Source organism: Xyrauchen texanus, chromosome 24, assembly GCF_025860055.1.
Source record: "Xyrauchen texanus isolate HMW12.3.18 chromosome 24, RBS_HiC_50CHRs, whole genome shotgun sequence".
NCBI lineage: Eukaryota > Metazoa > Chordata > Actinopteri > Cypriniformes > Catostomidae > Xyrauchen > Xyrauchen texanus.
In genome coordinates, this window is record NC_068299.1 from 30,857,200 (window position 1) to 30,884,171 (window position 26,972).

Below are 26,972 nucleotides of genomic sequence, written 5' to 3' on the forward strand. Positions count from 1 at the left end.
CTCAGAGGTAGCCTGGGTAGAGAGTCTGGAACAGAACAGCAGCAGTGTCTGGGGTAGGGCCGACAGATAGAACAAACAAAGGGGAAAAAAACTGACCAGAAATACTATTAGAAACACTAATAAACTAGCTTTCAGGAGAAAGACAGCTCTGATCGACACACACAGGACAATCTGGCAGAGAACTGAAGCCAAGAGGGTGGTTATATAGGGAGTGAGTTAATCAGGGAGATGAGGAATAGCTGCTATTCATGGGTAAGCAGCATGAACAATAGCCCCTGCAGGGAAACCCCAGTTCACGGCCGAGACATGGCACCTGTAAACAAAACAGTCACAGGAGGGAACACCAAAGCACACATAAACACATGGCAAGACAAAAACCAGGCCAATCAGTCTGAAACCCCAACAGCAGAGCCACCTTGCGCTCCCAGGTGGACTGACCTCTGATACAGATGGAACTCATCAATAAGAGTGCAATCCAGAATGTCCCGGGCTGGGACCCAATATCTCTCCTCCGGACCGAACCCTTCCCAGTCTACCAAATACTGATGGTCACAACCCTGCCTTGCATCCAGGAGCCTTTTAACGGTGTAGACCGGTGCTCCTTCAATGAGCCAAGGAGGACGAGGGGTGGTGGCTGGAGGATACAGGGAGGAGTGCAACACAGGTTTAATGGATGAGACATGGACGACAGGGTAAATGCATTTAAATGACAGAGGAAGGGCCAGACGGACAGCGACCGGTCTCAGAACCTTGGTTATCAGAAAAGGTCCAATAAATTTAGGAGTGAGTTTCTTAGACTCTACTTTCAGAGGTATGTCTTTAGAAGATAACCAAACGGTAATGTACCTAGGTGGATTGGAGTGCCACTTGTCCACCCAGGCCTTGATGCATTTGCTTGTCTTAAAAGAACCACTCTTGCCCTCCTCCAGGTGCATTAGCAATGCTGGATGAAGGCATGGGCGGAGGGCACTGCGACATCCGGCCCTTGTGTCGGAAACAGGGGAGGCTGTTAGACTGGGCAGCACTTGAAAGTGGATAATACCATAGATGAATATCAAAATCCACAAAAGGAGGTAGATCCTTTTCATATTTGGCTCCCAAACTATGGAATAGTCTCATTAACACTGTTCGAGATGCAGACACACTCCCTCAGTTTAAGTCTAGACTAAAAACTCATCTATTTAGCCAGGCATACACCTAATGTTTCCTTCAACCCACAATTAGGCTGCTTTAGTTTAGTCTGCCAGAACCAGAAAAACCAAGGAAGGATTCTACGTTGCCAAACAGCAGAGCACACTTTCCAGGTCCTGTTTTGCCCTCACACAGGATTACCACAGACCAGACCAATCTAGAAACAAAATGTCGTCCCTCCGGACATCCCTCGGGCACCATCACAGCTAGTAGCGCCCCCTAACCTGTAACTCAACCTCCCAAGAAACTACACAAACCACCTTGCTGGTAGGAACAATATTTTCATGGAGGGGCACGACAACTAGGCGGAGGTCCAACTGTGTAAAAATGGTCGCACTTAGCAACAACTCAAAGACTGAAGACACCAGAGGTACCTGTTCTTAACATTGATGTCATTCAGCTCCTGATAATCGATGCAGGGATGCAGCAATCCGTCCTTCTTCTCCAAAAAGAACCTCGCCCCAGCCAGTGAAGAGGAAGGGCGGATGAGGCTGGCAGCCAGTCACTCCCTAATTTACCACTCCACGGCCCCTCTTTCAGGAGCAGACAGGGAGTAGATCCGACCCCTAACTCCTGACTGAAATTCTTCGTATTTACTATTTCTCTGTATAAATGAATATATTTGGGAGGATACTACCGTTTCTAGTATTTTCTACATAAATTTGAAATGGGTCTATAATTATCCAGTTCTCCAGGATTGAGTTGTGGCTTCTTAATAAGCGGTTTGAAGTTTTAAAGTTTCTTGGGACATGTCCTAAGGATAGCGAGGAGTTCATAATATTAAGAAAAGGTTCTGAAATTACAGGAGATACCTCTTTTAAGAGCTTAGTTGGTATTGGATCTAACAAACATGTTGTGGCTTTTGGTGTTTCGCTAAGTTTTGTTAGCTCTTCATGACCTATGACAGTGAAGGATTGAAGTTGCACGTGAGGAAAATTATTAGACACTGTTTTCTGAGGCACTATGACAGATGATTGTATAATTCTAATTTTATTTCTGATTATTTCAATTTTATCTGTAAAGAAATTCATGAAGTCATTACTCTTGTGCTGCGACATAATATCTGGTTCTGTTGAGGCTTTATTCCTAACCAATTTAGCCATAGTATTGAATAAACACCTAGGATTGTTGTGGTTATTTTCTATGAGTTTATGTATGCTGACCTGGCAGCTTTTAGTGCCTGTCTGTAGCTGCAGACACTATCCTTCCATGCGCCACAAAATACTTACATTTACATTTATGCATTTGGCAGACGCTTTTATACAAAGCGACTTACAGTGCAATTATTACAGGGACAATCCCCCCGGAGCAACCTGGAGTTAAGTGCCTTGCTCAAGGGCACAATGGTGCTGGCCGTGGGGTTCAAACCAGCGACCTTCTGATTAACAGCCCTGTGCTTTAGCCACTACACCACCACCACCTACTTCTACTTCTAATTTTGCACTCCTTTTTCTGAGCTGCTCTCTTGAGAGGATGAGTGTGATCATTGAACCATGGCGCAGGGCTTATTTCTTTAATCAAAGAAATCAAGAGTGCCAGTGAAAACTGCATTTATATTTTTTGTTATTTCATCAAGTTCTTCAGGGCTTTGGGGTTTATTGAGTGTATGAGATAGCTTCACTAATAATCTTCCAGATCTATCTTTAGTGGTTGAAAGAATAGTTTTACCTGAACGATAGCGTGGTGTAGATTGAGTAACATTAGCTGATCGCAGCATACAAGAGACAAGGTAATGTTCCGAGATGTCATCGCTCTGCTGCAGAATTTCTATGTTATCAACATCAACTCCATTTGAAAGAATTAAATCTAGCGTATGATTACAGCAATGAGTTGGTCCTGTTACATTTTGTCTGAGTTGAGGATATCGATAAATGCTTATCCTGTGTATCTAAACTCAGGATTAGATACACAGAGCAACTGTGTGTGTGTGTGTGTGTGTGCATGTGTATTGAGACTGTATTTGTATGTGCTAACTGGTTAGATAGGGTGGGAATCTCTAGAAACCTCACGATTCGATTCGATTGCGATTCAGACTGCTGCGATTATAAAACGATTATCAATAAAAAAAAATTTCAATACAGAATTTTTTTTCTCACTGACTGCTTTGCACTTTTAAAGCAAACTATTTGTAATGATTCATAATGAATTTACTTGTGCAATGTGGCAAGTCAAATCAGACAAAAAAAATAAACATTTTGCTGATCCAAAAATCATACAAAGCTTTCTGTACTAGCAGCTCTCATACAAAAATTATGCTTGTGGCATATTCTGAATAACTTGTAAATTGCACTTATACAATGATAAATAAGAGTCTTAAGCTTCTGACTTTAAACTAAATCCTAAACATAAAAAGTCCCTCAGATAAAAAAAAACAAAAACATTTAGCTTTATACCACAATAAAAAGCAGAGGGGAGTCAAAATGTTGACTACCTTTTTATAAATGGCTGACACACTAAGTGGAGGGCAGTACAGTAAACTCTGTAGAACTTAGTAAGACTCTGGGTTTACTTCCAGGTCTGTTTAAAGCATATATTGATATGAAATAATTGACAGTGCGTGACGGTGCAAATGTGTTTAGCTAGTGATGTGGAAGTTCTTGTGTAAGAACAGGAGCTGGTCAACATGTTCAGATGCAAGTGTGCAGTGACTATATCTCCTGCTGTAGAAAAAAAGCTCTTTCTGCAGAGACACCAGTGCCAGGAATACATAAGTACAATACATAAGTGTGGGGATCGCTGTGTCAGTGTAGTATTTACGAGATGGGATGTTGTATCTCGGCTCCAACGTGCGCAACATATCCTGAAAGCCCTGGTTTTCAACAACCGAGTAAGGACGCAAATCCTTGGCAATAAATATTGCAGTCGAATTTGTAATTCTCTTAGCCTTTTCGGAGCTGGGTGGAAGCTTTGACATCGCTTGCGCGATTGTCATCTGGTTTGCAGCTACAACTGGCGGTTTATTTTCTTCCTCCGGGTGGAAACGTGTAATATGGTTTTTCATGTTTCCAAAATATTTTATTTTAATTTGACACAACTTGCGTACAATGTGGCTCTTGTCTAACTCATGTTTCCCTTCGTCTTCATAAAATCCAAAGTGCTTCCATACACTTGCTTTTAATCCCGAGTGTCTCGTGTTAAGTGCATGCCAAAAGACTGTCCGGGCGCTGTAGTTGCACACTTACGAGGTGCGTCTTTTGCGTTCCGTCAACATTACGTTAGCAAGAAACATTCATAAAATCGATGCTTGTCGTTTGTGAATCGATTCAGAATCGTGCAAGTCCGCATCGTGATGCATCTAAGAATCGATTTTTCCCGCCACCCCTATGGTTATACCCCATGTTTGCCTTTTATCACTTAAAATTCTTAAATATCAACTGAACTTAATCCAGGACTCAAATTAAAAATGGAACCAGGAACCAGTGTAAACTGGTCTTATGTGTCTGCACTCTATAGACACAAGATCTTTACACTAGGTTAAATGTGAAGTGTTTATTTTCTTCACCACTAATGGAAACAAATGACTTTGCTGAATAAATGAATTTTACAACAATTAAAAAAAAAAAAACCTGTGTCTTAATTTTTTTGCACACTTCATGTTTAAGGATTCTCATTCATAGAATAAACTTAAAAAAGCAGAATTCCCAAATTAGGGGGATCTTTTTGATCATTCCAATATGGAGATCAAGGCCATCCTTTCCTCTTTAGTTCCTCGTACAGGGTTGATTTTTGTCGCCTGCCCTATTTACCATGTTAAAAGTCATAGCAATGTCTCAATATAACATCTTCATACAGTTCTTGTAAGCAGGGCTGTATTGGTAATCTGGCATACCGGGCATTTTCCCTTCGGCCCGATGCACTTTTTGGCCGATCAGGGGCGGACTGTCCGGTGTGTCAGCAACAACTTTTGGCTCACCAACCCCATAATGACAGAAATTAAAATTACATTTTTCTAACAATCTGTCACACCACACGTATTCTCTCTCATTATTCTCTCAGTGTTAAAGTGCTGTTGTCAACACACTGTTTGCTTAACTCTGTTACCTGCTCAGTCAATCTGTTTATAGTAAAGTGGCTTCCGAGTGTCTGCCCACTCACATGAACTCTTACACCACCAGACTTAACATAGCGCTCTTTGTTAGAGGTCTGAGATTTTGCCTTCATGGCTGACACCTCCACCTCTCGCTGTCTCTATGTGATTAGTGATGTGTGTTAAGAAGGATTTCCACACGTGTGAGGCCTAAGGGTTGGATTGCGGTGGACTCTGCTGAGCAGCAGCGGTGGGTTTTGCGCTTCAGCAGCATATATTGGCTCCCCTGCATTGTGTCTGTGAGGTGCTGGAGGTAGCGGGTGCAGAGGAGGCGGTCAGCATTCATGGTATTTGGTTAAACATTCTGCTTGGCTGATCAGAGAGACAAGGAAAAAGGATAGGCTGTGATGTGAACAGGGGCCCACATTGTTCGGTGCATAACAGAACAACAGCAGATGGTGAATGAGCCAATATGGCTTACATACACCCACACATTGACTTGAGTATGCTGGACATCACATATAGCCAGTATATATTGTCTGTCATGCTGCCTGTAGGAATTCAGGACCTGCTATTGAGCAATACTCGCCGGGAGCCTTCCCAGTCTCACCACACACTTTCAGTAAAATAATGCTATTAATTTGCAATGTATTGTATTTGTATTGAATGCCAATTCCCAATGTGGCTCAGTGTTTGATTTAAAGGAGTAGATCACAAAAAAATTTAAATTCTCTCATCATTTACTCATATTTATGTCGTTCCAAACCTGTATGACTTACTTTCTTCCGTGGAACATAAAAAGAGATGTTAGGAATTACAATGCTTTTTACCATACAATAAAAGTGAATTTGGACGGATGCTGTCGGTTTCCAAAAATGACAAATAGCACAATAAAAGGAGTCCATTCTACTCATGCACAATATTACAATTCTTCCGAGACCATGTTATAGGTTTGTGCAAGACCTAAATTTAGAATTGTTATTCACGGAAAGTCATTCCATCAACCGTAGCTCTCAAATCTCGCGTTCATTCAAATATGGCACATAAAGACGCGTTGCACCAGGTTTAACGTCAATTACAAGACAAATTATTTGTGCTTGACAGCATTCGTCCCCATTGACTAATATGGAAAAAAGCATGTGGGACATTCTTCTAAACTTCTCCTTTTGTGAGATCTCCTTTTTTTTACCTTAAAGTCAGTAAATGATGACAGAATATTTCATTTTTGTGCTTGCAAGTAGTCAGTTAAACTTCTGATCTCACAGATTTTGCATGGCTCAAGAACTGAGGCACAGTTTATCCATTAGGATGGTGGCGGCGAGCGGGCTGCTTGTTTTCTCTGAAGAACTTTCTGACCTCCTTGGCTGGTCAGATGCCTCGAGGGCAAACATATCGAGGGCCCCCTCGCACACTGCCTTGTTCTTCTGAACTGAATGTGAGAGACTCCATATGCTTGAGTCTGAGAAGCTCAAGACGAACAAGGCCTGTTCCCTGTTTATTTATGTTGCGTAATGGTTTTTTGTGCGTGTACGCACACATTGTGTGTGTTGAAGTGATCATGATACTGAGCACTGCTGTTTTTCTCACTGTGATTGCTGTACATGGACGTCCAAAGCCTTTCCAGGGATCCAAACATGTCCATCATGCAGTACTGTACACATGTCCATATCATTCATATGATACATTTTAGACATAAGCTAACATAAATATTGTATTTTAAGGATTGATTAGTTCAGACAACAAGCAGCCTGTATGCTGATCCTCATATAATAACCCCCCAAAACTTAAAATGTTAAAATTATTAATGTTTGTTTTAAGCAATATAGATTATTAGGCTTTCATTTTAATACTGAATACTATTGACTGATACTTGATTGAGTTTGTGTTTTGTCATGATGTTAAAATCCTTTTGATAACCGTGCATATATGGGAACTCCTTCATTACATGATGCATTACAATTAACATTTAATCGTATATATATATATATATTATTTATCATAAATATATCTACTTTATACTTGGTCTCAAAGAACTTGCAAGAAATTGGTTAGTCGTTATTTATGTTAGTTTCATCATGTTCAAATGTTGTTTTTAAAAAAATATATATTTTAAAGAGTTAATTAGACACAATTTTATAGGTAGGGTACAACGGGGCGGGGCTAATGGCACCACTTAAGGAAATGTTGCTTTTATCTGGACACAAAATGTTTCAAGGTGCTGATTATCCTACCAGGAACAACTCGAGACACCTTTCTCCCATCTCTTGAAGGCTCAGGAAGGAGGAAAAATTGGATACTGTATTAATTGCGTTCATATTTTGTAACGTGTTAAACAAAACAAAATAATCGCTTAAATGAACGTGTAAAATTTCCCAGCCCCCCAAAAAATAATCAATAAAAAATCTGGTCACTTCATAATTTACTATTATATAATAAAGATTATATAAGGAATAATAAAGCCTCTGGTGTGTCCAAACTTTTGACTTGTACTTTTGTGTACTTAGTCCACTTATTGTCCATATGGCATGCATACTGAATCCTGACTCACACCAGGAGTGTGAATTACAGCATGCAGAACTTGATAGGCTCCTCTGGAATGTTAAATTTCATTCCATCCCCTTTACGCCCACTACACACTGATGCCAGCATTTGCAGTAGCGGTCGGCACAGGCACCCACTCCAGGCCTGGTAAAGAAAGGGTCCTGGCTGGTTGTTCTGGCAGGAGTGGTTTATGCCTTCAATGAGACAGCGTGTTTAGATTCCAGGGTTAGGTTGGTACGCAGTGGTGTTGGGTGACCGCTCGGGCCAGCTGACCATCTGGACAGTGCCGGAGCTTCCAGAAGATCTGAACAGCAGATAGAGAGAAGAGGATCTTGAAATTGATCCTAGACCGACAGAGAGAGAGAGTTGAAGTACAGAAAAAAGAGAAAAGAGTTCATAAGGTTCAGGTGTGTATCTGTGCTGATGGAAAATATCACTTTAATGGTATTTATTACACAGCTCTCTGGAATACTTGATTCTGATTGGTCAATGGCGCCATCCAGAAGTCTGATATTGCTCTGTATCTACCGCACATCGACATATTAGATCTGGGTACTGTGAGCCATCTCTCCTGCTTCTCGGATCACTTTGTGATTTCTACAAGTAAATAAAATAATTTCAACTCAAATCAATGTGAATGCTGAAAATATTGATGAGTAATTTTCACAAAATAAACACCAGCAGAATTGCGATGCAAACCAGAGGTTGATTCCAGCTGTTCAGAGATTTATTTCTTCTCAAATTACATAATTTCAAAACAAATCAATAATTTATCTCCATGTATATATTTATTTATTTGATTAGTAGCCATGGAATAAGCGGGATAATGTTCAGTCAGCCGTTCTCATTCTGATGTAGGCATTTGTTGATGCCCCCCAGGGATGTGTGATCTCCCAACTACTCTACTCCCTGTATACCAGTGACTGCACCACCAAGGCCGGTTGTCAAGCTCCTGAAGTTTGCAGATGACACCACTGTCATCGGCCTCATCCGAGATGATGATGATGAGTCTGTATATAGAAAGAAGTTTGAACGGCTGGCTGTTTGGTGCAGTCAAAACAACCTGGAGCTGAACACGCCCATCACGGAGATGATTGTGGACTTTAGGAGGAACACCCCAACATTGTCCCCCGTCACCATTCTAAACAGCACTGTGGCAGCAGTGTAGTCATTCAGGTTTCTGGGCTCTACCATCTCACAGGACCTGAAGTGGGAGACATACATTGACTCCATTGTGAAAAATGCCCAGCAGAGGTTGTACTACCTTCGCCAACTGAGGAAGTTCAACCTGCCACAGGCGCTGCTGATACCCTTCTACTCAGCAGTCATTGAGTCTGTCCACTGTACTTCAATAACTGTCTGGTTTGGTGCAGCTACGAAATCAGACATCAGAAGACTACAGAGGACAGTTCGGACTGCTGAGAGGATTATTGGTTGCCCCCTGCCCCCCCTTCAAGAACTATACACTTCCAGAGTGAGGAAAAAGGCTGGTAAAATCACTCTGGACCCCACTCACCCTGCCCACTACCTTTTTGAACTGTTGCCTTCTGGCCATCGCTTTAGATATCTGAGCACCAGAACCGTCAGGCACAGGAAGTTTTTTCCCTCAGGTTATCCATCTCATGAACCGTTAAATTGCCCCATTGAGCAATAATTATGTGCAATACACAGTTAAGTCCACAGTTATTATCCAACATATCCACTTCTACAATTACATACATTGTACTGTACATAATATACTGCATTTTTGTTCTTTATATAACGGATTTGTAATAGATTTGCACTATGTGTGTGTGTGTGTGTGTGTGTGTGTGTGTGAAGGTGTGTGAAGGTGTGTGTCTGAGTGTATGTACATATATGTACATGATGTGTTTATTTGTAACAAAAGTACTTAAATTGATGGGTTGCCTATTGATGTGTGCCTGACAATGATCATTCTGATCGAACATTGCTGTGATTTTTAAATGAATATAAGGGAATAATTAAACAGTGTGTGGATCCACTTTTCCACTATTTCAATGCTTTTTGCCTTGATCCAGCACCTGTTGCAGAAGTGTTGGATGGGCATGCATTCCCCCTCCCCCTTTATATTCTAGTTAATGCAATATTACTTGACTGCATTTGATGCCAGATTGTTTGTGTGCCTGATCATTTTGAACAGTTATATTTAGTCTTGCTGAATAAGCCCAGATACAAGTTTGTCACAGGATGTATGGACAGATGACTTCCTCCACTGTCACTACCCTCACAACCTAATGCTCTCCTCTGACACTCACTCATCCCGCTTATTGGGCAGAGATCCAAATTCACACTGGATATTTTCACACCATAAAGGCTGTTTGATGCTTTCTCACAGTTACAGTTAACACCTGACACGCTGCAAACAGCTGAGAGGGCATTGGGTACATGGAATGTTCTCCTGGTTAGTTCACTGCAGGACAATATGTCTAAAGTTCCTTAAATTCCTTAATAAAGTGAAAATTTGAGTCTTTTGTCATTTATGTTAATTGCCAGCCATTTAAAAAAAAGCAATAAGGCTCTTGAGGCCATGTATTACAGTGATTTTACCACAGTTCAAGGAGATTACTGTTGTAACTGCTTAATGTTGTGTCTATCTGTGGTAAAAATCACTGTAATGCATGTGTGCTGGTGGTTTATTGCTTTAGTGAACTCTCATTTTTCTTTAGACACAAACACAGACATACACATGTCCACACAAATTCTTTTCATTTCATTGCACGTTGCTACTAAAGCATAATGGCTTAAGCATCTGCGAGGACCGACAGGTGTTAATGCAATTCTGCTCTTATTAATCTGCATTTATTTGTGAAAGATAAAACGACCTCAGGGCCAGTAACAGGATTTTTCCAATGGGTGTGGATAACATTTGACTTTCTGTTGTTCCATTGAGATTCCTGATGCTTCAAGTCCCTCCTGTTTCTACTAACGAAGTCAAATGCTTGTCCTGCTGGCTTTGTCTTTGGTGACTCTGATTCATTTTGCAGGACCCAACAAAAGTTCAGAGCAAATCAAAGCCAGCCACGTTAACTTGAGTGAAAAGTCAATAGATCTCAATTCAGACTAGCAAACTGCCAAATTAAAGAGGAAATAAGGCAAACTCCAAAAAAAGTGTCAAAAGTGAGTTGAGAAGCAAGTTGTGTTCAGCTTTGCAGGCTGTAATACAGTGCAATGGAATGCATACTGTACTTTACAAACACTAAACATAAACCTAACTATTATAATAGAGGAGGAAATGCAACCTCCGAATTGCTCTCGTCACAGATTATACAAATCAGAATATTTCCTGGTTTCAACATGGGATCTGAACCAGGGTCTCCAACATAGCTGACACAACATGCTTGCATTTGTGCCACAGGAGAAGGTAAACATATTTCCCTTGTGATCATGTTTAAAGAATACACAATTCTGGTGTTGTAGCATTATTTATATAGAATTACATAAATGTGATGGAATGTGAAAATAGCCACTGCAAAAGATTTATGTGGCATTCCAATTCGCCCCTTCACCACTCTGCCGCAGGAAACAATTCTTCTACCCAGACTCTTTTTTTTATGTATATTTCTTCCTCCTGTGAGCAATTTGGGAGAATAATAGTAGTCGGAGTAAAAGTGGTCTTCTGGCACTGTCACAAAAGCATCTTTGTTATCATCTCCTGTAAGTGGCTTACAGCAATTATTTAATCTCTGGCAAAATGGCACACTTTTTATCCACTCCAAGGATTGTTTGGGAAAATAGTTCTCCACCTAGCTGCATCTTAGCATGAGAATAATATCTCTGCACCCATTCATCCTCCTCCTGACTTTCTGGGAATGCTGCAGTTGTCCAGTTGAAGAGAGTGTTAGGCCGTACGTTGACTTGGTAGAAAACCGCATGCCCTTTAGAAAGCCAGCAAAATTATTTCCACAGTTTTTTAATGTTGTACCTCTCCTTTGTTTCTTATTTTTATTAGCAAAATGCTCTACTTTGTAAATAAGACTCTTATACACATGTCAGAGGTTTTTTTTTTCAACAGTATGTGCAATTGTACTCAAGCATTCACAAACTGTTTCAACAGAGCCTTGAGTCTTGAGTCCCAATTTCTCATGGTATGAGGTTAAAAAGCAGCAACCAAGAGTGAGAATGAAAAATGACTTGTGTTGTGATCCTTTCTCAAACCGTGACTGGAGTTTAACGAGCCAAAAAAGTGGCGAGGAATCGTTGTGAATGGGTCAACTGTAATAACTGGGCTGACAATAGTAGACGCACTGCATTTCGTCTGCACTCTCTTTTGAGACGTCAGTCATTTGGATTGCACTGGTTTAAGCATGGGTCGGGGTGCATGATGGACTGTACACTTCTCTGGGCTTGAAATATTTGTGGACCTTTCAGAACTTGATAGGGCCTTTTTTGAAGGTTTATTGGTTCCCTTGGGAGACTGGAGTTGCACAGAGCAACATCTCCCTTTCTCAAGGATGTCAACTAATCTCCTCAGCCCTCTTGAATTGCCACATAACAGTATTTTTATTTGGAAACCAAGTGAACTTACCTTGGACATGGCTATATATAACAGTTGTGAAAAGTCATAAAATGTGTGCAGGGATTTATCCAGATTTCAAAAGGTTTGGGGAAGGCGTTATTCATCTTCAGGTGACAGTAGTGCAAAGGTTCTACTGAAGCCAAAGATGTCAAGGACATCAAATCCTGATACTGACTGACAGACGCATTGTGTAGTTCAGTGTATATAGGTGATTATTGTGACATACTTATCTAAACATAATTAAAAAGGTGTTAAATTATATTGTAGAAAAGGACTAGTCCAATTAAACAATTTCTTGTGTACTCTAGCAGTAGTTTTGTATATTTGTATATGTTAGCCTTGCTAACAATTACGTTACGTCGGACACCGGATTGATTCCACCCGCACCGCAATACTTCATGGCAACGGTTGCGCCCTCTCATTGTCTCTAGTGAAGAGCGCGACAGAACAAAAGTGATGTGGACAACAGCTCTGATCTTTCTGCGCTGTAATCTTGAATATTGTTCTCTAGCACCAAACATGCATAATGTTTGCCCTATCCCGCCCGCACGCTTTGCCTTTTTTCCTGCATGTGTGTAGACATGAAGCGCCGCATAAGTTAATGTGGTTTCAAAGCACCTTTTAGACCATAAAGTTTTTCCCTTCTAAATGTGTCTTTATTAATCAGCATGTTACTAGCCTTTAATAATAAACAAATCGATTTCTGTTCTAATTTTGTGAAAATTAATTAGATGTCTGGAATGGATAAGGAAAGACTAAAATTACTAGTTGGTAGACTAGTCTCTCACTTGAATGAAAATCCCCACAGCCACCACCATTGTGTCCTTGAGCAAGGCACTTAAATCCAGGTTGCTTAGGGGGGATTGTCCCTGTAATAAGTGCACTGTAAGTCGCTTTGGATAAAAGCATCTGCCAAATGTAAAATATACAAATGTTTTTCCAATTTGAAAAAAAAATAAAAAAATTCTAAATGTTCTCACGGGACACCCCGAACCCAGATTCAGCATCATTCCACAGTCACAAGGGCTTCTATGCCCCATACTTGGGTATCTGTATCTAAAGAAATATTTAATTTTAATGTAAAAATATTCCAACAAATACTGGACTGCTGTCACTATGCTTCAGAACAAACAGATGATCTTTTAACATTCATTTTCAATTGATAAACGGTAAAAGACGGTAAAATTGGTAAAAGATCCCGCAGACCCCACTGCTTTGGCTGTCTCTGGACCCCCTGTGCAGTTTTGTAGAGACAATTTTGACTGTTTATAATTTATTTTTTCGAATTTTCTTCTGTCAACTTTGAAATAAAAAAAAAGAAAGTGCAATGTGTAAATGTATATCATGATAAATATCGATATCGAACAATATTAAAAAGATTATCGTGATAACAATTTTGGCCATATCGCCCAGACCTACTTTTGGGTAAACAAGTCAATACAATAAGAACACAGTGTAATAAATCAAGGCAAGGGTCAACTATATAATGAATGGTGATTTTAACCAAAGGTTGAACTAAATGTTTATGAAAAGGGTATTTTCTATAGATGTCAGGTCTAGACAAGTTTTTAAATGCATTTTATATGTTAAAAATGTGTTGATGATGATACATTATATGGGATAAAAATGGGCACCCCTAGTGGCGCTTCTTCCACACAACATTGAAGTGAGCGACAGACGGGGAATGGGCATTTATAAAATGCAAAACAGTAAAAAGTGTGACAACTTGTCCTGCCACAGTTAGCGCCAGGATGAAATACATGGGGGCGCATATGGTATTTCAGAGGGCGCAACATTTTGAGAATGAACACCCCTCATCCTCTGTTTGCAGCTGTGCCATGCTTGCAGTGCAGAAGTCTGAAAGCTGAAACAGTCATTCTTGGGCACTATGGCATGCTTACATGCACAATCAGAGGAAAAAGTATTTGGAGAAATTGGCACATGAAAGGGGGAGTGGTGCCGGCAGTGGAGGGGAGGGTTGGGTGTATTTTTGGTTGGGATTCTTGCGGTTATTCCTGAGTCTATATAGTGTTTCTTGACAGTTAAACCATTCTTGCAGATATTGTTGCATTGAGTTCACTGAGAAAATGTATATTTGAATGCATTTATGAATTATTTACTCAATATTCTTTATTAGACTCATTGGTTTCAAACAAAAAGTTTCTACTAGTTATCTCATGAAACCAGTCATGACTGTGTCCATATCATATTTCCCCCAATATAAAAAAAAGATTAGATTTTGCTTAAAGAAAAAACACTTTGCAATAGTGTTGTATTAGTAACTAGAGTAACTGTGAAGAATACTTTTACAGCACTTATTAATCTGTTAATTTCATCATATACTAATACATTTTTAAAATGACAAACTCTACACGTTAACCATAGTTAATGGATTAAGAACTTACATGAACTATAAAAGAACAATTATATTTTCATAAATGAACATTTACCAAGATTAATAAATGCTGTAAATAAAAATGGTTAATCGTTAGTTCATAATACCTAATGTTAACAAATACAACCTTATTCTGTTTGTTACACTTAAATGCAATCTTGTTGTAAGTGTAACAGGAAAAAATGATGGCCATTATTTCATGCTGATTTAAATAATAATAATTAAAAAAAAAAAAATATATATATATATATATATATATATATATATATATATATATATATATATATATACAGGTCCTTCTCATAAAATTAGCATATTGTGATAAAGTTCATTATTTTCCATAATGTAATGATAAAAATTAAACTTTCATATATTTTAGATTCATTGCACACCAACTGAAATATTTCAGGTCTTTTATTGTTTTAATACTGATGATTTTGGCATACAGCTCATGAAAACCCTCAATCTCAAAAAATTTGCATATTTCATCCGACCAATAAAAGAAGTGTTTTTAATACAAAAAAAGTCAACCTTCAAATAATTATGTTCAGTTATGCACTCAATACTTGGTCGGGAATCCTTTTGCAGAAATGACTGCTTCAATGCGGCGTGGCATGGAGGCAATCAGCCTGTGGCACTGCTGAGGTGTTATGGAGGCCCAGGATGCTTCGATAGCGGCCTTAAGCTCATCCAGAGTGTTGGGTCTTGCGTCTCTCAACTTTCTCTTCACAATATCCCACAGATTCTCTATGGGGTTCAGGTCAGGAGAGTTGGCAGGCCAATTGAGCACAGTAATACCATGGTCAGTAAACCATTTACCAGTGGTTTTGGCACTGTGAGCAGGTGCCAGGTCGTGCTGTAAAAAATGAAATCTTCATCTCCATAAAGCTTTTCAGCAGATGGAATCATGAAGTGCTCCAAAATCTCCTGATAGCTAGCTGCATTTACCCTGCCCTTGATAAAACACAGTGGACCAACACCAGCAGCTGACATGGCACCCCAGACCATCACTGACTGTGGGTACTTGACACTGGACTTCAGGCATTTTGGCATTTCCTTCTCCCCAGTCTTCCTCCAGACTCTGGCACCTTGATTTCTGAATGACATGCAAAATTTGCTTTCATCCGAAAAAAGTACTTTGGACCACTGAGCAACAGTCCAGTGCTGCTTCTCTGTAGCCCAGGTCAGGCGCTTCTGCCGCTGTTTCTGGTGCCTGTGCACAGTGGCTCTGGATGTTTCTACTCCAGACTCAGTCCACTGCTTCCGCGAGGTCCCCAAGGTCTGGAATCGGTCCTTCTCCACAATCTTCCTCAGGGTCCGGTCACCTCTTCTCGTTGTGCAGCGTTTTTTGCCACACTTTTTCCTTCCCACAGACTTCCCACTGAGGTGCCTTGATACAGCACTCTGGGAACAGCCTATTTGTTCAGAAATTTCTTTCTGTGTCTTACCCTCTTGCTTGAGGGTGTCAATGATGGCCTTCTGGACAGCAGTCAGGTCGGCAGTCTTACCCATGATTGCGGTTTTGAGTAATGAAACAGGCTGGGAGTTTTTAAAAGCCTCAGGAATCTTTTGCAGGTGTTTAGAGTTAATTAGTTGATTCAGATGATTAGGTTAATAGCTTGTTTAGAGACCCTTTTCATGATATGCTAATTTTTTGAGATAGGAATTTTGGGTTTTCATGAGCTGTATGCCAAAATCATCAGTATTAAAACAATAAAAGACCTGAAATATTTCAGTTGGTCTGCAATGAATCTAAAATATATGAAAGTTTAATTTTTATCATTACATTATGGAAAATAATGAACTTTATCACAATATGCTAATTTTTTGAGAAGGACCTGTATATATATGTGGTATATATGTATATATATATATTTACTATAATTATAAAATTAATAAAAAAAAATTTTTTTTAAACTAACAAAAAAAAAATCAGATCTACTAAAAAAATGTTTATATATATATATATATATATTAGGGCTGCATTTATACACAAAATTCACAGTTTGGTACAGCAGGGAAACAAATTGAGAAGGCTCATTTAAACATTACTGCACTATGAATATTTCTTCTACAAAATTTCAGCAGATTTCTGTGTCCATTGCATTTCAGCTCACCACTTGTACTTATCCACATTATTAGAGGAGAGGGCAATTTGTGGACAATTACAGCACATACTTGTTTAGAGCGGACACTACAGAATTGCTGAAATGTGTTTTTGTAGGAACATTATAACAGGGCTGTAGCAGATGTTTATATCCTGTGACCTCGACGGCTGAGTATGGTCGCAGATCTGGAGCAATAAATACCCCTATGGCGTTCATATCACTTTAGCTCTGTCTGATCTTGCAACGCCATTGCGAGACTAACTTGTACAGTCTGTTAGCTCCTGTAAACGTAATGAAAAATGTGAATGATTTTGCCACAAATGAGTCATCATGTTAGATGTGTTTCCTACACAACCGACTTTGGTGAAACAGAGCCTACGCACATCCTTTGTCCAGTTCACTACTCGTTCCCAGTAGTAGTTTACTGTGAAACCATAATGCTCCCAAACAACAGATTGTAGAGATGGTGGTGGGTCTTCAGTCTCTGGCTTATTTATGTCCGAGATATTTATATTTTGTTTAGTTCCATCACAGCTGGGAAAATATCGAGCTAGCTAGTATAAACTTCACATGCATTTATCTGATCTGCAGTTTCTAGTGTATTGTGTGGTGCTCTGTTCTGTTAAGATTTGGTTCCGTGCGGTCCGGTGTTGCTCTGCAATATTTTTTTCATTTTAGGTCTACGTGGTTTGTGTTGTTTCTTTATATGTTGTTTAATATTGGTTTCACGCATGCTAAGATATGTAATAATTAGTGTGACCGCGTGTACCATACCGAAGGCCCTGTATCCATTCAGTTCGGTACGGATACATGTACCGTTGCAGCCCCTATATTTATACTGTATATACCAGTTTTACAATCACTGTATGGTACCACCACAGTACTTTTCTGTAAGGGTTTCCAAATGTTCTTCCTATACCAGAGAAGGTTTTTTTTTCCAGTTTGAAAGTGATACCTAATATTATGAAACTATTTGGGTCATCATACTTTAATATTCAGGGTTAAGAACTATGAAAAGAGGTGGGGCTGGTGGCTCGGGTGCCTGCGTGTCAGCAGGCAACATGAAGATCTCCATTTCCTATCACTTTCCAGCCCTCTTGCATAAGGACTGTAACAGGTGGCTGTGATATGTGGCCACTTCTTAGCTTTATATTGCACTGCATGATATTAATACTTTAACTGGCATAGCACAGCCTAAATATTTAATGAAATCATTAAATGTTCCTTGTGTTTACAGTTCGGTGTTGTTTGTTGTGTGTAAGCCATATGCATATCGACTGGCACTATGTGCAAACCGCATGCCTTCTCACGTAAACATATACACACATGCACAGTTTTACAACTACAGTCTCCTGGGCATCATCACAGGGGTATTTTTGAAGCCCCAGCTTAATGTGTCTTTGGACGTAGGTTGTCTGTTGAGCAGGAAGTGGTTGTGAGTCCAGAATGCAAAAGGAATCAGAACACATGCTTCCACGTGTCTGTGTGCTCAGTTTCAACTTTCACTTCGGGGCTCTATGGACCTCCACACCCAGAACACCATCTACCCAAATGTCTACTCATCCTAGTGCTTTAGCTGGCTGAACAGGCGCAGTTTATAACACGTTATCTGCTTCTTGCTACGGCAGCCTGGCATGACTGTTTGATGGGGAATTTTTTGCCTGATTTTTGCCTTTAATCACAGCAACTGCAGAGATGTATCCAATGTTTAGATTGTGCAAAAATGCTATATAACCTCCATCATTGTTTTGTTGGGAAGTGTTGTAATGCAACTGTATGTGCTGTAATATAAATCAAAGCAGAGTAAGGCTTTGCCGTAGTGTGGAGCTTTTGCTTCCAGAGGTGGGTAGAGTAACCAACAATTACTTAAAAAAAAAAAATTACTCAAGTAGAATAAAAGTGCTAAAATAAATAATTACTTGAGTAAGAAAGATTCCAATTAACAGAGTACTCAAATAGTGAGTAACTCTTTCACAAATTACTTTCACAAATTACATAACAGACGTTAACTCCCCTATATTCCATTACATAATACACAATTAACACGTATTACAGAATTATTATTAATGGAAATTTTGTCATCATTCACTATCATGTTGTTCCAAACCTGTATGACTTTATTTCTTCCATGCAACACAATAAGGCAATCACTATTTACTTTCAGTGAATCTGTTTTATTTTCAAGATTCTTGATTCAACTTTATTGTCATTGTGCAGAGTACAGATACAGAGCCAATGAAATGCAGTTGTTTTCGCATATCCCAACTAAGCTGGGGTCAGAGCGCAGGGTCAGCCATGAAACAGCGCCCCTGGAGCAGATAGGGTCAAGGGCCTTGCTCAAGTAAGGTATCTTGGCAGTGCTGGGGCTTGAACCCCTGACCTTTCGGTCAGTAACCCAGAGCCTTAAATGCTGAGCCACCACTGGCCCACAGTGTTTCCTCCATGTTTTGAAAGTGAATGGTGACTGAGACTGTCAGTCTCTAACATTCTGTCTAACATCTTTTGGGTTACACAGAATACAGAAGGTCACATGGGTTTGGAACAAATTGAGGTTAGGGAAATGATGACAGAATATTAAATTATGGCTGAGCTATCACTTTAAATGGGTAGTTCACCCAAAAATGTTAATTCTCTCATCATTTACTCACCTTCACACCATCCCAGATGTGTATGACTCCTTTCTTCTGCAAAACACGAATTAAGATTTTTAGAAGAACATTTCAGCTCTGTAGGTCAGGCAATGCAAGTGTATGGATGCTAAAATTGTATGCTCCAAAAAGCACATGCAAGCACCATAAAAGGAATCAATACGACTCCAGCAGTTAAATCCATATCTTCAGAAGTGATATGATAGGTGTGGGTGGGGAAAAAAATCAATATTTGTTTTGTCACAAGAAGAAGAATGTGAAAGTGATCTGCTTCTCATACACACCTATCATATCACTTCTGAATATATGTATTTAACCACTGGAGTCTTATGGATTACATTTATGCTGATTTCTTTTAGCTTTAAAATTATGCCACCCATTCACTTGCATTGTATGGACCCACAGAGCTGAGAAATTCTTCTAAAAATCTTAATTTGAGTTCAGCAGATGAAAGAAAGTCATACACATCTGGGATGGCATGAGGGTGAGTAAATAATGAGAATTGTAATTTTAGAGTGAACTATCCCTTTAAGGGCTCTTGTGAATTATCTGGATGAATTAATCAATAAGAAGAAAGGTTTATAAACCTTTACAAAGAGTTACAAAAGAGGAATACATTGTAAATGAATCATCTTAAGGAGACAGTGTTATGAAAAGTGCTGTATGACTAAGTTTCACTAGCATCAGAATAGTAGTATTGAAGACAGATTAAAGTGCAACAAGAATTTTTTTATTTTTTTATTTGAGTAATTATTACAGTGAAAATGTGAACAATGTCCCACAAGGAAATATAAACCAAAGCAAGATCAGGTATTATTAATGCCTTCTGTCGCTATTACATAGTTTTAGCTATTACAGTAGTTCTGTACAGCAGTACCGCTGCTCCCTAAACGCAGAGTACGCAGCCTGCGTAGGCCACCACTTGCAGAAATGCTGTCTGTTTGCCCTCCAGTTTTCAATATCGTGAACACCGGAGCAAAAGGCATTTACACTTAACCTGGATGTTTACATGGATTTATACAGTGAATCAGCCCAAAGTAGCTGCAATAATAAATAATAAATACTGCTCATGACATGTGTGACAAAGCACACTGATATCTTGTTGCATTGATTGAAAATTTTACACTTAAAAACTGATATCATAAGAGCCCATATTTACAGAATCACCCTGAAAATGACCATCACCATCACACAGAAATGCCCTCGTTATCATTAGAGACAAGACTTACCTCAATGCGCTGCCTTAAGTTGGAGCTGCAATTTTAATCTTTAATCTTGTCTTGGTGTTAAATGAAGGCATTGCATGACAAAACTATAATTTGTTCACTGTGTAGAGCAAAGAAAGCGTTTCACTTAGTTAGAAGAGTTTGATGCTGCAGCAGTGATGGACTCAGCTCAATAATCTCTCAGTAAATTAAGCATTAATTAAAATTAAACTCCATAATGTAAAAACATGAACGCTGCCCATTTTAATTAAGTAAAAATACAACATTTAATTAGAAATTTACTTGAGTGAGAGCAAAAAGTACCCACCTTTAAACCCACTTTAAAGTTTTTTATTTCCCAAAATGTTTCTCAAGTAAATGTAGTGTATTACTACCTACCTCTGGTTGCTACAGTAAGTGAAAAGATAAATATGACTCTGGAACTAATTGTAGGTTGTTTTTCAATCAGGATCACCTGGTTTGAGGGGAAAGAAAGGCCGTGAAGGGGATCCAGGTAGGTTTTCAGTACACATATACCTGTGCCTGCCAAATCTACAGACTGCTGTTGTCTATATAAGCTGCTATGCACAAACCAAAGCTGTTAAGGAAGCATGAAAACAGACTGTCCTCCATGAAGATAATCACATATCCAGAGATGCTAGCCCTTTACAGAATGAATTGAGACAAAATTGAGTCCTAGTGCAAATGTGGTAGCATCAATACAACAGAACTCTTTAGGCTAAACACCAGAAGATGTTTGGGGTAAAATCCATCATTGTTGCATGGCTCTCTGGAATACCTGAGGTTACATGAGACCATTAACGATGAAGTGGCAAAGACCTGGAATGTTCAGAGATCCACTGTTGTGTGACCATGCATATTTTGTGTGCTATTTGCAAATTTTTTTTTTTTGACAAATTCCTGCTTTGCTGTCTCAGCAGCAGCTTTGATAAATGCTGGCTCTGATTTCTTAGGAAATACAGGCTTCTAAAAAGAGTAACTGAAAGAATAATGAGGGCCCATAGGAAAGGTTTGTCACTGGTGTGACTGCAGCATTACTTAAAGCTGCAATTGTTCATGCACTAGTCTGACTGACAGCTAGCTTTGAGGAGTCATCCGTATACTCAATCCAAATGTCTTTGTTGAAGAACTCTAGATCTTATATGCTTGAGACTTTTCTCCAACACTAAACAATTATTTAAAAGTGGCCTTTGTTCTTTCCTTAATCCATTAGATAGTTCTTACCAATTTAAAGGTTTATACTGCTTCTCCTTTTAGTTTCCAGCTATAAAAGAGAGAGGTGTAACATTTTCAAACTCTATAGAGAACAAAAGGTTCTTGGATGAGAAAGGCCTGGAAAGAACAAATTCGTCTGATGGATCGGTTTGTTCTAGCATATTTGTCCAGAAGAGTAGACGTAATAAGCTCTAGAGGAGAAGTTTTGGATGATTTTATGTGCCATAAGAGGAAAAGATTTGTCATCAGTGATTTTCCTGTAGAGTCTTTCCATCATAGAGCTTAAATTATTGAATCTATAAGGATGTTTAAAAGGGTGTAAATATTTGTGCCTCACGCTTTTTGTAATATCTAACATATGGCTTTCAGAACAAATTCTGACATAACTTGCATCATTGTTTGCCTAATGCTTTGATATCTCTCTCAACCCACACTGAGAACCAAATCCATTACTAGAATGCGTCTAACCTGTAGGCCCACATTAAACCATGAAATGTGCAAAACGCAGAACTCCACAGAAGCTGCTGCAGGTTTCTGTTGAATTTGAACGTCTGTCAAGTTTTACACATTCCCACTCCTTACGTGTTTATTTATTAAAGTTGAAGTGTCTCATTTCTACACCATTAGCGTAACCAAACAGAATAGAGCACAACAGTGCCCGCCCTTTTTTAGCCGTCTTGGTTCCGGAAATATTTTTCCCATTCATTCCTTCAATAGGGATTTCATAAAATCCTTTATAAAAGAATTCTAAGCCATGAACCACACCAACCAGCTCCGACGGTGAATCACAACATTGCAAACTTAAATTTCAAGCAAAAAAACTAATGAAAATCAGAAATAATTAATGACTTAATCACATTAAAATGTATGGGAAAATATGTAAATATTTTAAAATTTAGAAACACTATTTTTTACATTTATTGCAAAATATTCAGATATACGTTATACGAATATATCCTGCAAGTAGATTTAGAGTGGATAGGAAACCAACTCCTATACTCCTATTTAAAGTTTATAGGAGACCAACTCCTGGTCGCTTCTGAGTTTTTGGCCACAGTTTGTTTGCCACGATTCTGATTGGTGGAGCTTTCTCTTCAGAATTCATGGGTAGTGTATTTCTGCACCAGAAAGTCCACTATAAAACATGATTTTTATAAGGTGAAGTTGAAATAGCATGGACTGATGGCTTCAACAGATGCATATAGACCATTTCAAGGACTATTCATCAGTTTAAGGAAGTGACGTCTTTGTTCCTTGTTCATTTCCTGCTAGTTGTCAAACTCATTCAAAACAACAGAGGGAGGTGCTTCAGTCATAGTGACTTTAACACGATTAATGTTATTAATGTTAACACGATTGTCAAAAAATATCATTATTAAAATGTTGACCATGTTGTTTGTTGGCTGGTGTTCCCTGGATGCCTGGAACTAACACAAAAATAAAGTGATTAGATTTACAAAAAAGCAACCGCAAATGGACGCATGAACCGCAGCAGTGATGTGAGACGGCTGGACACGTGCAATACTAACAACTGTAGCACACATCTTATCTCTGTTAGGTGAACACAATTTTTCAAACTAATTGAAGTTTGATAGGTAGAGCTCTTAAAGTGACTACAGGTTGCTCAGCTGTTTAAGGAATTCACAATTACATTTAGTCATTTAGCAGAGGCTTTTATCCAAAACAACTTACAAATGAGGAACACGAAAAAATAAATTAAAAAATCCTTACCTTGTTCGCAGGTCACATACACCGTTTCATTGAACTGGCTTCATTGATTATAATTTGAGTGATCCAATATTCCTCCTCAGCTAAGGAAGTTATTATAAGAATATACGATACAATCACATAAATGCTCAGTATCAACAACACATCTGGATAAGTCGCTTCATGTAAAAGTTTAATGTTCGTTTCCAGTTGGCGTTCTCTCTCTCTGCACGCTGTGCAGTCTACGCCCCTGGGCACTTCAACAGCGCTTTCATTGCCTGAAAGAGTGTTTCTCCTCCTAAAAAGAGTTTATTTCCTCTAAAAGAGTTTGAGTTCCCACTCATAAAAGAGCAATACACAGCAGGTGTAGAACGTCCTTTTCAGGATGCGTCTTTTTAAAGATGTCTTTCCGCCTCTGTGTAGTTCCTGGATGCGGTTGATTTCTCTCCACTTCTGACGGTCATAAAAGCTGCCTCGCGTGCCTGGGCTGCGATCACATGCAGGCAGCGTTTTATGAATGGTTCGTGTTCACAGTGCGAGAACATAGCCATGGCAACATTGTGGTCGCGGCTTTCTCTTCTCACGAGAGAAAGCCACTTCAGCCGCCCCCGTGTGGTTCCTTCTTCCCACGGGATTGAGTACGACTTTGCTCTGTTTCGCCAGGTAAATCCCCACGAACCCCCCCAATAAAGAGCAATTTCCTCACTGCCTGGGTCATCCAGCTGGTGCGTGCCGTTCTCACGGCACCCAGGCCCCAAAACTCTACAGTCCCGGCTCCCCGGACACAGTTCCCTCACCTCCGCCCCCGCGACTGCTCAGCCCCGGCAGGCCAGCGCTGCCAATTTCCGAACTCGCCTCTCTAGGACCTCTTCCTCAGTCTCTAACCTGCCCCCTGCCGGGTGCGTGGAGCAAGGTAAGTGCTTTGAGTCTTTTCTCAGCACCCAAGCCTCCTGAAGCGCTATTACCTGCTCCGCCTGCCGCGAAGCCTCGCCCGGTACATCAAAAGCGAACGTCCCGTTAGTGCCCCTCGCACGGAGTTTGGATGCGTGGCTTTCACTTCCCAATCCGTCGCGCTGACTGGCCAGGATCATCTGATACGCGATCCAGTTCGCCCGGCCCCCGCCTCGTTTCAGCGGTGTTCGCTCCACTTCCGTGCTCGGTGAGAAAGCCAGTGCCTTACGAGCAGAGATCACGACCCTACTCCTCAAGGATGCAATAAAGCCCGTCCATCCAGCCGAGATGGAGAAGGGTTTCTACTGCTCTTACTTCATCATACCCCAAAAAAGCGGAGGGTTGTGACCAATCTTGGACCTGCGAGTTCTCAACCGGGCCTTACACAGACTCCCGTTCAAAATACTCATACAGAAACAGATTCTTACCTGCGTTCGACAGCTAGATTGGTTCACGGCGGTAGACCTGAAGGACCCGTACTTCCATGTCTCCATTCAGCCTCAACATCGACCCTTATTACGGTTCGTGTTCGACGGCCAGGCGTATCAGTACAAGGTCCTCCCCTTCGGGCTGTCCCTGTCCCCTCGCGTCTTCACGAAGATCGCAGAGATAGCTCTTGCCCTGCTAAGGGAAGTGGGCATCCGCATACTCAACTACCTCGACGACTGGCTCATCCTGGCTCACTCTCGAGAGTTACTGTGCGCTCACAGGGACCAGGTGCTCAGGCACCTCAGCCGTCTAGGGCTTCAGGTCAATTGGGAAAAGAGCATCTCTTTTCTCGGCATGGAGTTAGACTCAATGACAGCGTGTTTCACCAACGAGCACGCTCAGTCAGTGCTCAGCTGCCTCGCTCTCTTCGAGCCCGGCACAGCGGGTCCTCTAGAACAATTCCAGAGGCTCCTGGGGCATATGGCATCCTCGGTCGTGCCGCTCGGGTTGATGCATTCAGCACTGTTGATGCCGCTTCAGCACTGGCTACAGACTCGAGTCCCGAGATGGGCATGGCGCCACGGCACATACCGTGTGACAATCACCACTTCTTGCCGTCAGACTTTCAACTTTCAACCGGAGTCCCCTTGCAGCAGGTGTCCAGACGTGTCGTGGTGACCACAGACACCTCTTGACAGGGTTGGGGTGCTGTGTGCAATGGGTACGCTGCCGCTGGCCTCTAGACAGGACCCTCTCGGGCCTCCAGAGATTGCTACTTGATTCAGCTGAGCTCTAGGCCCTTTCCCTGAAGACGGCCCTCCTAATCGCGTTAGCCTCCATCAAAAGGGTTGGGGACCTGCATGCGTTCTCTGTCAGGCACATTCGCACGTTATCCTGAGGCCGCGACTGGGCTACGTGCCCAAGGTTCCTACGACCCCCTTCAGGGACCAGTTCGTGAGCCTGCAAGCAAGCTGCCCCGGGAGGAGGCAGACCCAGCCTTCTCGTTGCTGTGTCCGGTACGTGACAATTTGGACTACATGCAGAGCTCTAGATGTTCTTAACAGCTCTTTGTCTGCTTCGGCAGATGGCAAAAAGGGAACGCCGTCTCCAAACAGAGGTTAGTTCACTGGGTCGTTGATGCTGTTTCCTTAGCTTATCACATTGATGCCATTTCCTTCGAGCACACCCTACAAGGCATCCTCGTGTGCACTGGCCATTGGCACCTCCTTAGCAGACATCTGCAGAGCAGTGGGCTGGGCAACACCCAATACCTTTGCCAGATTTTACAATCTCAGGGTCGAGTCAGTCTCGTCCTGTGTTTTGTCAGGTCCAAGCCGGTAGAACTCGGTAACGCGGCACAACCGATCAGGTGTTCCGCTTGCACACAGCTCCCTTCACCAAGTTGATCCAGTTCACCTTCTAACCCAGGTTAGCCACTAAGCATCGCTCCCTGGATGTTCTCCTCCCTAGCCTTCTGGCCGGCGAATTCAGCAGAGCAATTCGTGGCCAGACCCACTACGAGTCACAGGTGCTCTGTACTGGGGTCGGGCTCCACAGGCTTAGTTCTCTTTTCAGGCAAACTCCCCATGATGCATTTCCCGTGGTACGGTCCCCTTGCCGTGCTTGTAGAGTCCCCCCTCATTAGGCTGGACCTACCACTATGCCATTTCCCACCTATGGCTTCACAACCCTCGGGGTGTATTTGCGAGGGAGGGAACGAGATGTTGTGTCCCTCCTGCCACAGGACTAGACCTACCACTGTAAACGGCCGTACCTTATTTTCGGCTCCTCAGTGCAAAATCCTGACTGGCACTCGCTGCCCCGCTTCCCTTTATACCCGTATGTCTGGGGCGGGGCATGCAAATTCGGTCTGCCAACTTGACATTGGCCTTTTCTCAGGTTCAGAGGTACGACTGGCTTCCCAGGAAGAACCCTTGTGTCACTTCATTCGACACAACATCTCGTTCCCTCCCTCGGGAACAGTAATCATGACGATA

The 26,972-nt window shown here is 40.9% G+C and overlaps 1 protein-coding gene across 1 annotated transcript in view; it reads left to right on the forward strand.

Moving 5' to 3' along the window:
- The window catches only part of LOC127617754 (collagen alpha-1(XXV) chain-like), a 51,947-nt gene that overhangs the window by 23,707 nt on the left and 1,268 nt on the right, over positions 1-26,972 (forward strand). The window contains exon 3 of the mRNA XM_052089835.1: positions 21,122-21,166. Coding sequence (XP_051945795.1) covers positions 21,122-21,166 — 45 coding nt within the window. The remainder of the gene's footprint in view (positions 1-21,121; positions 21,167-26,972) is intronic.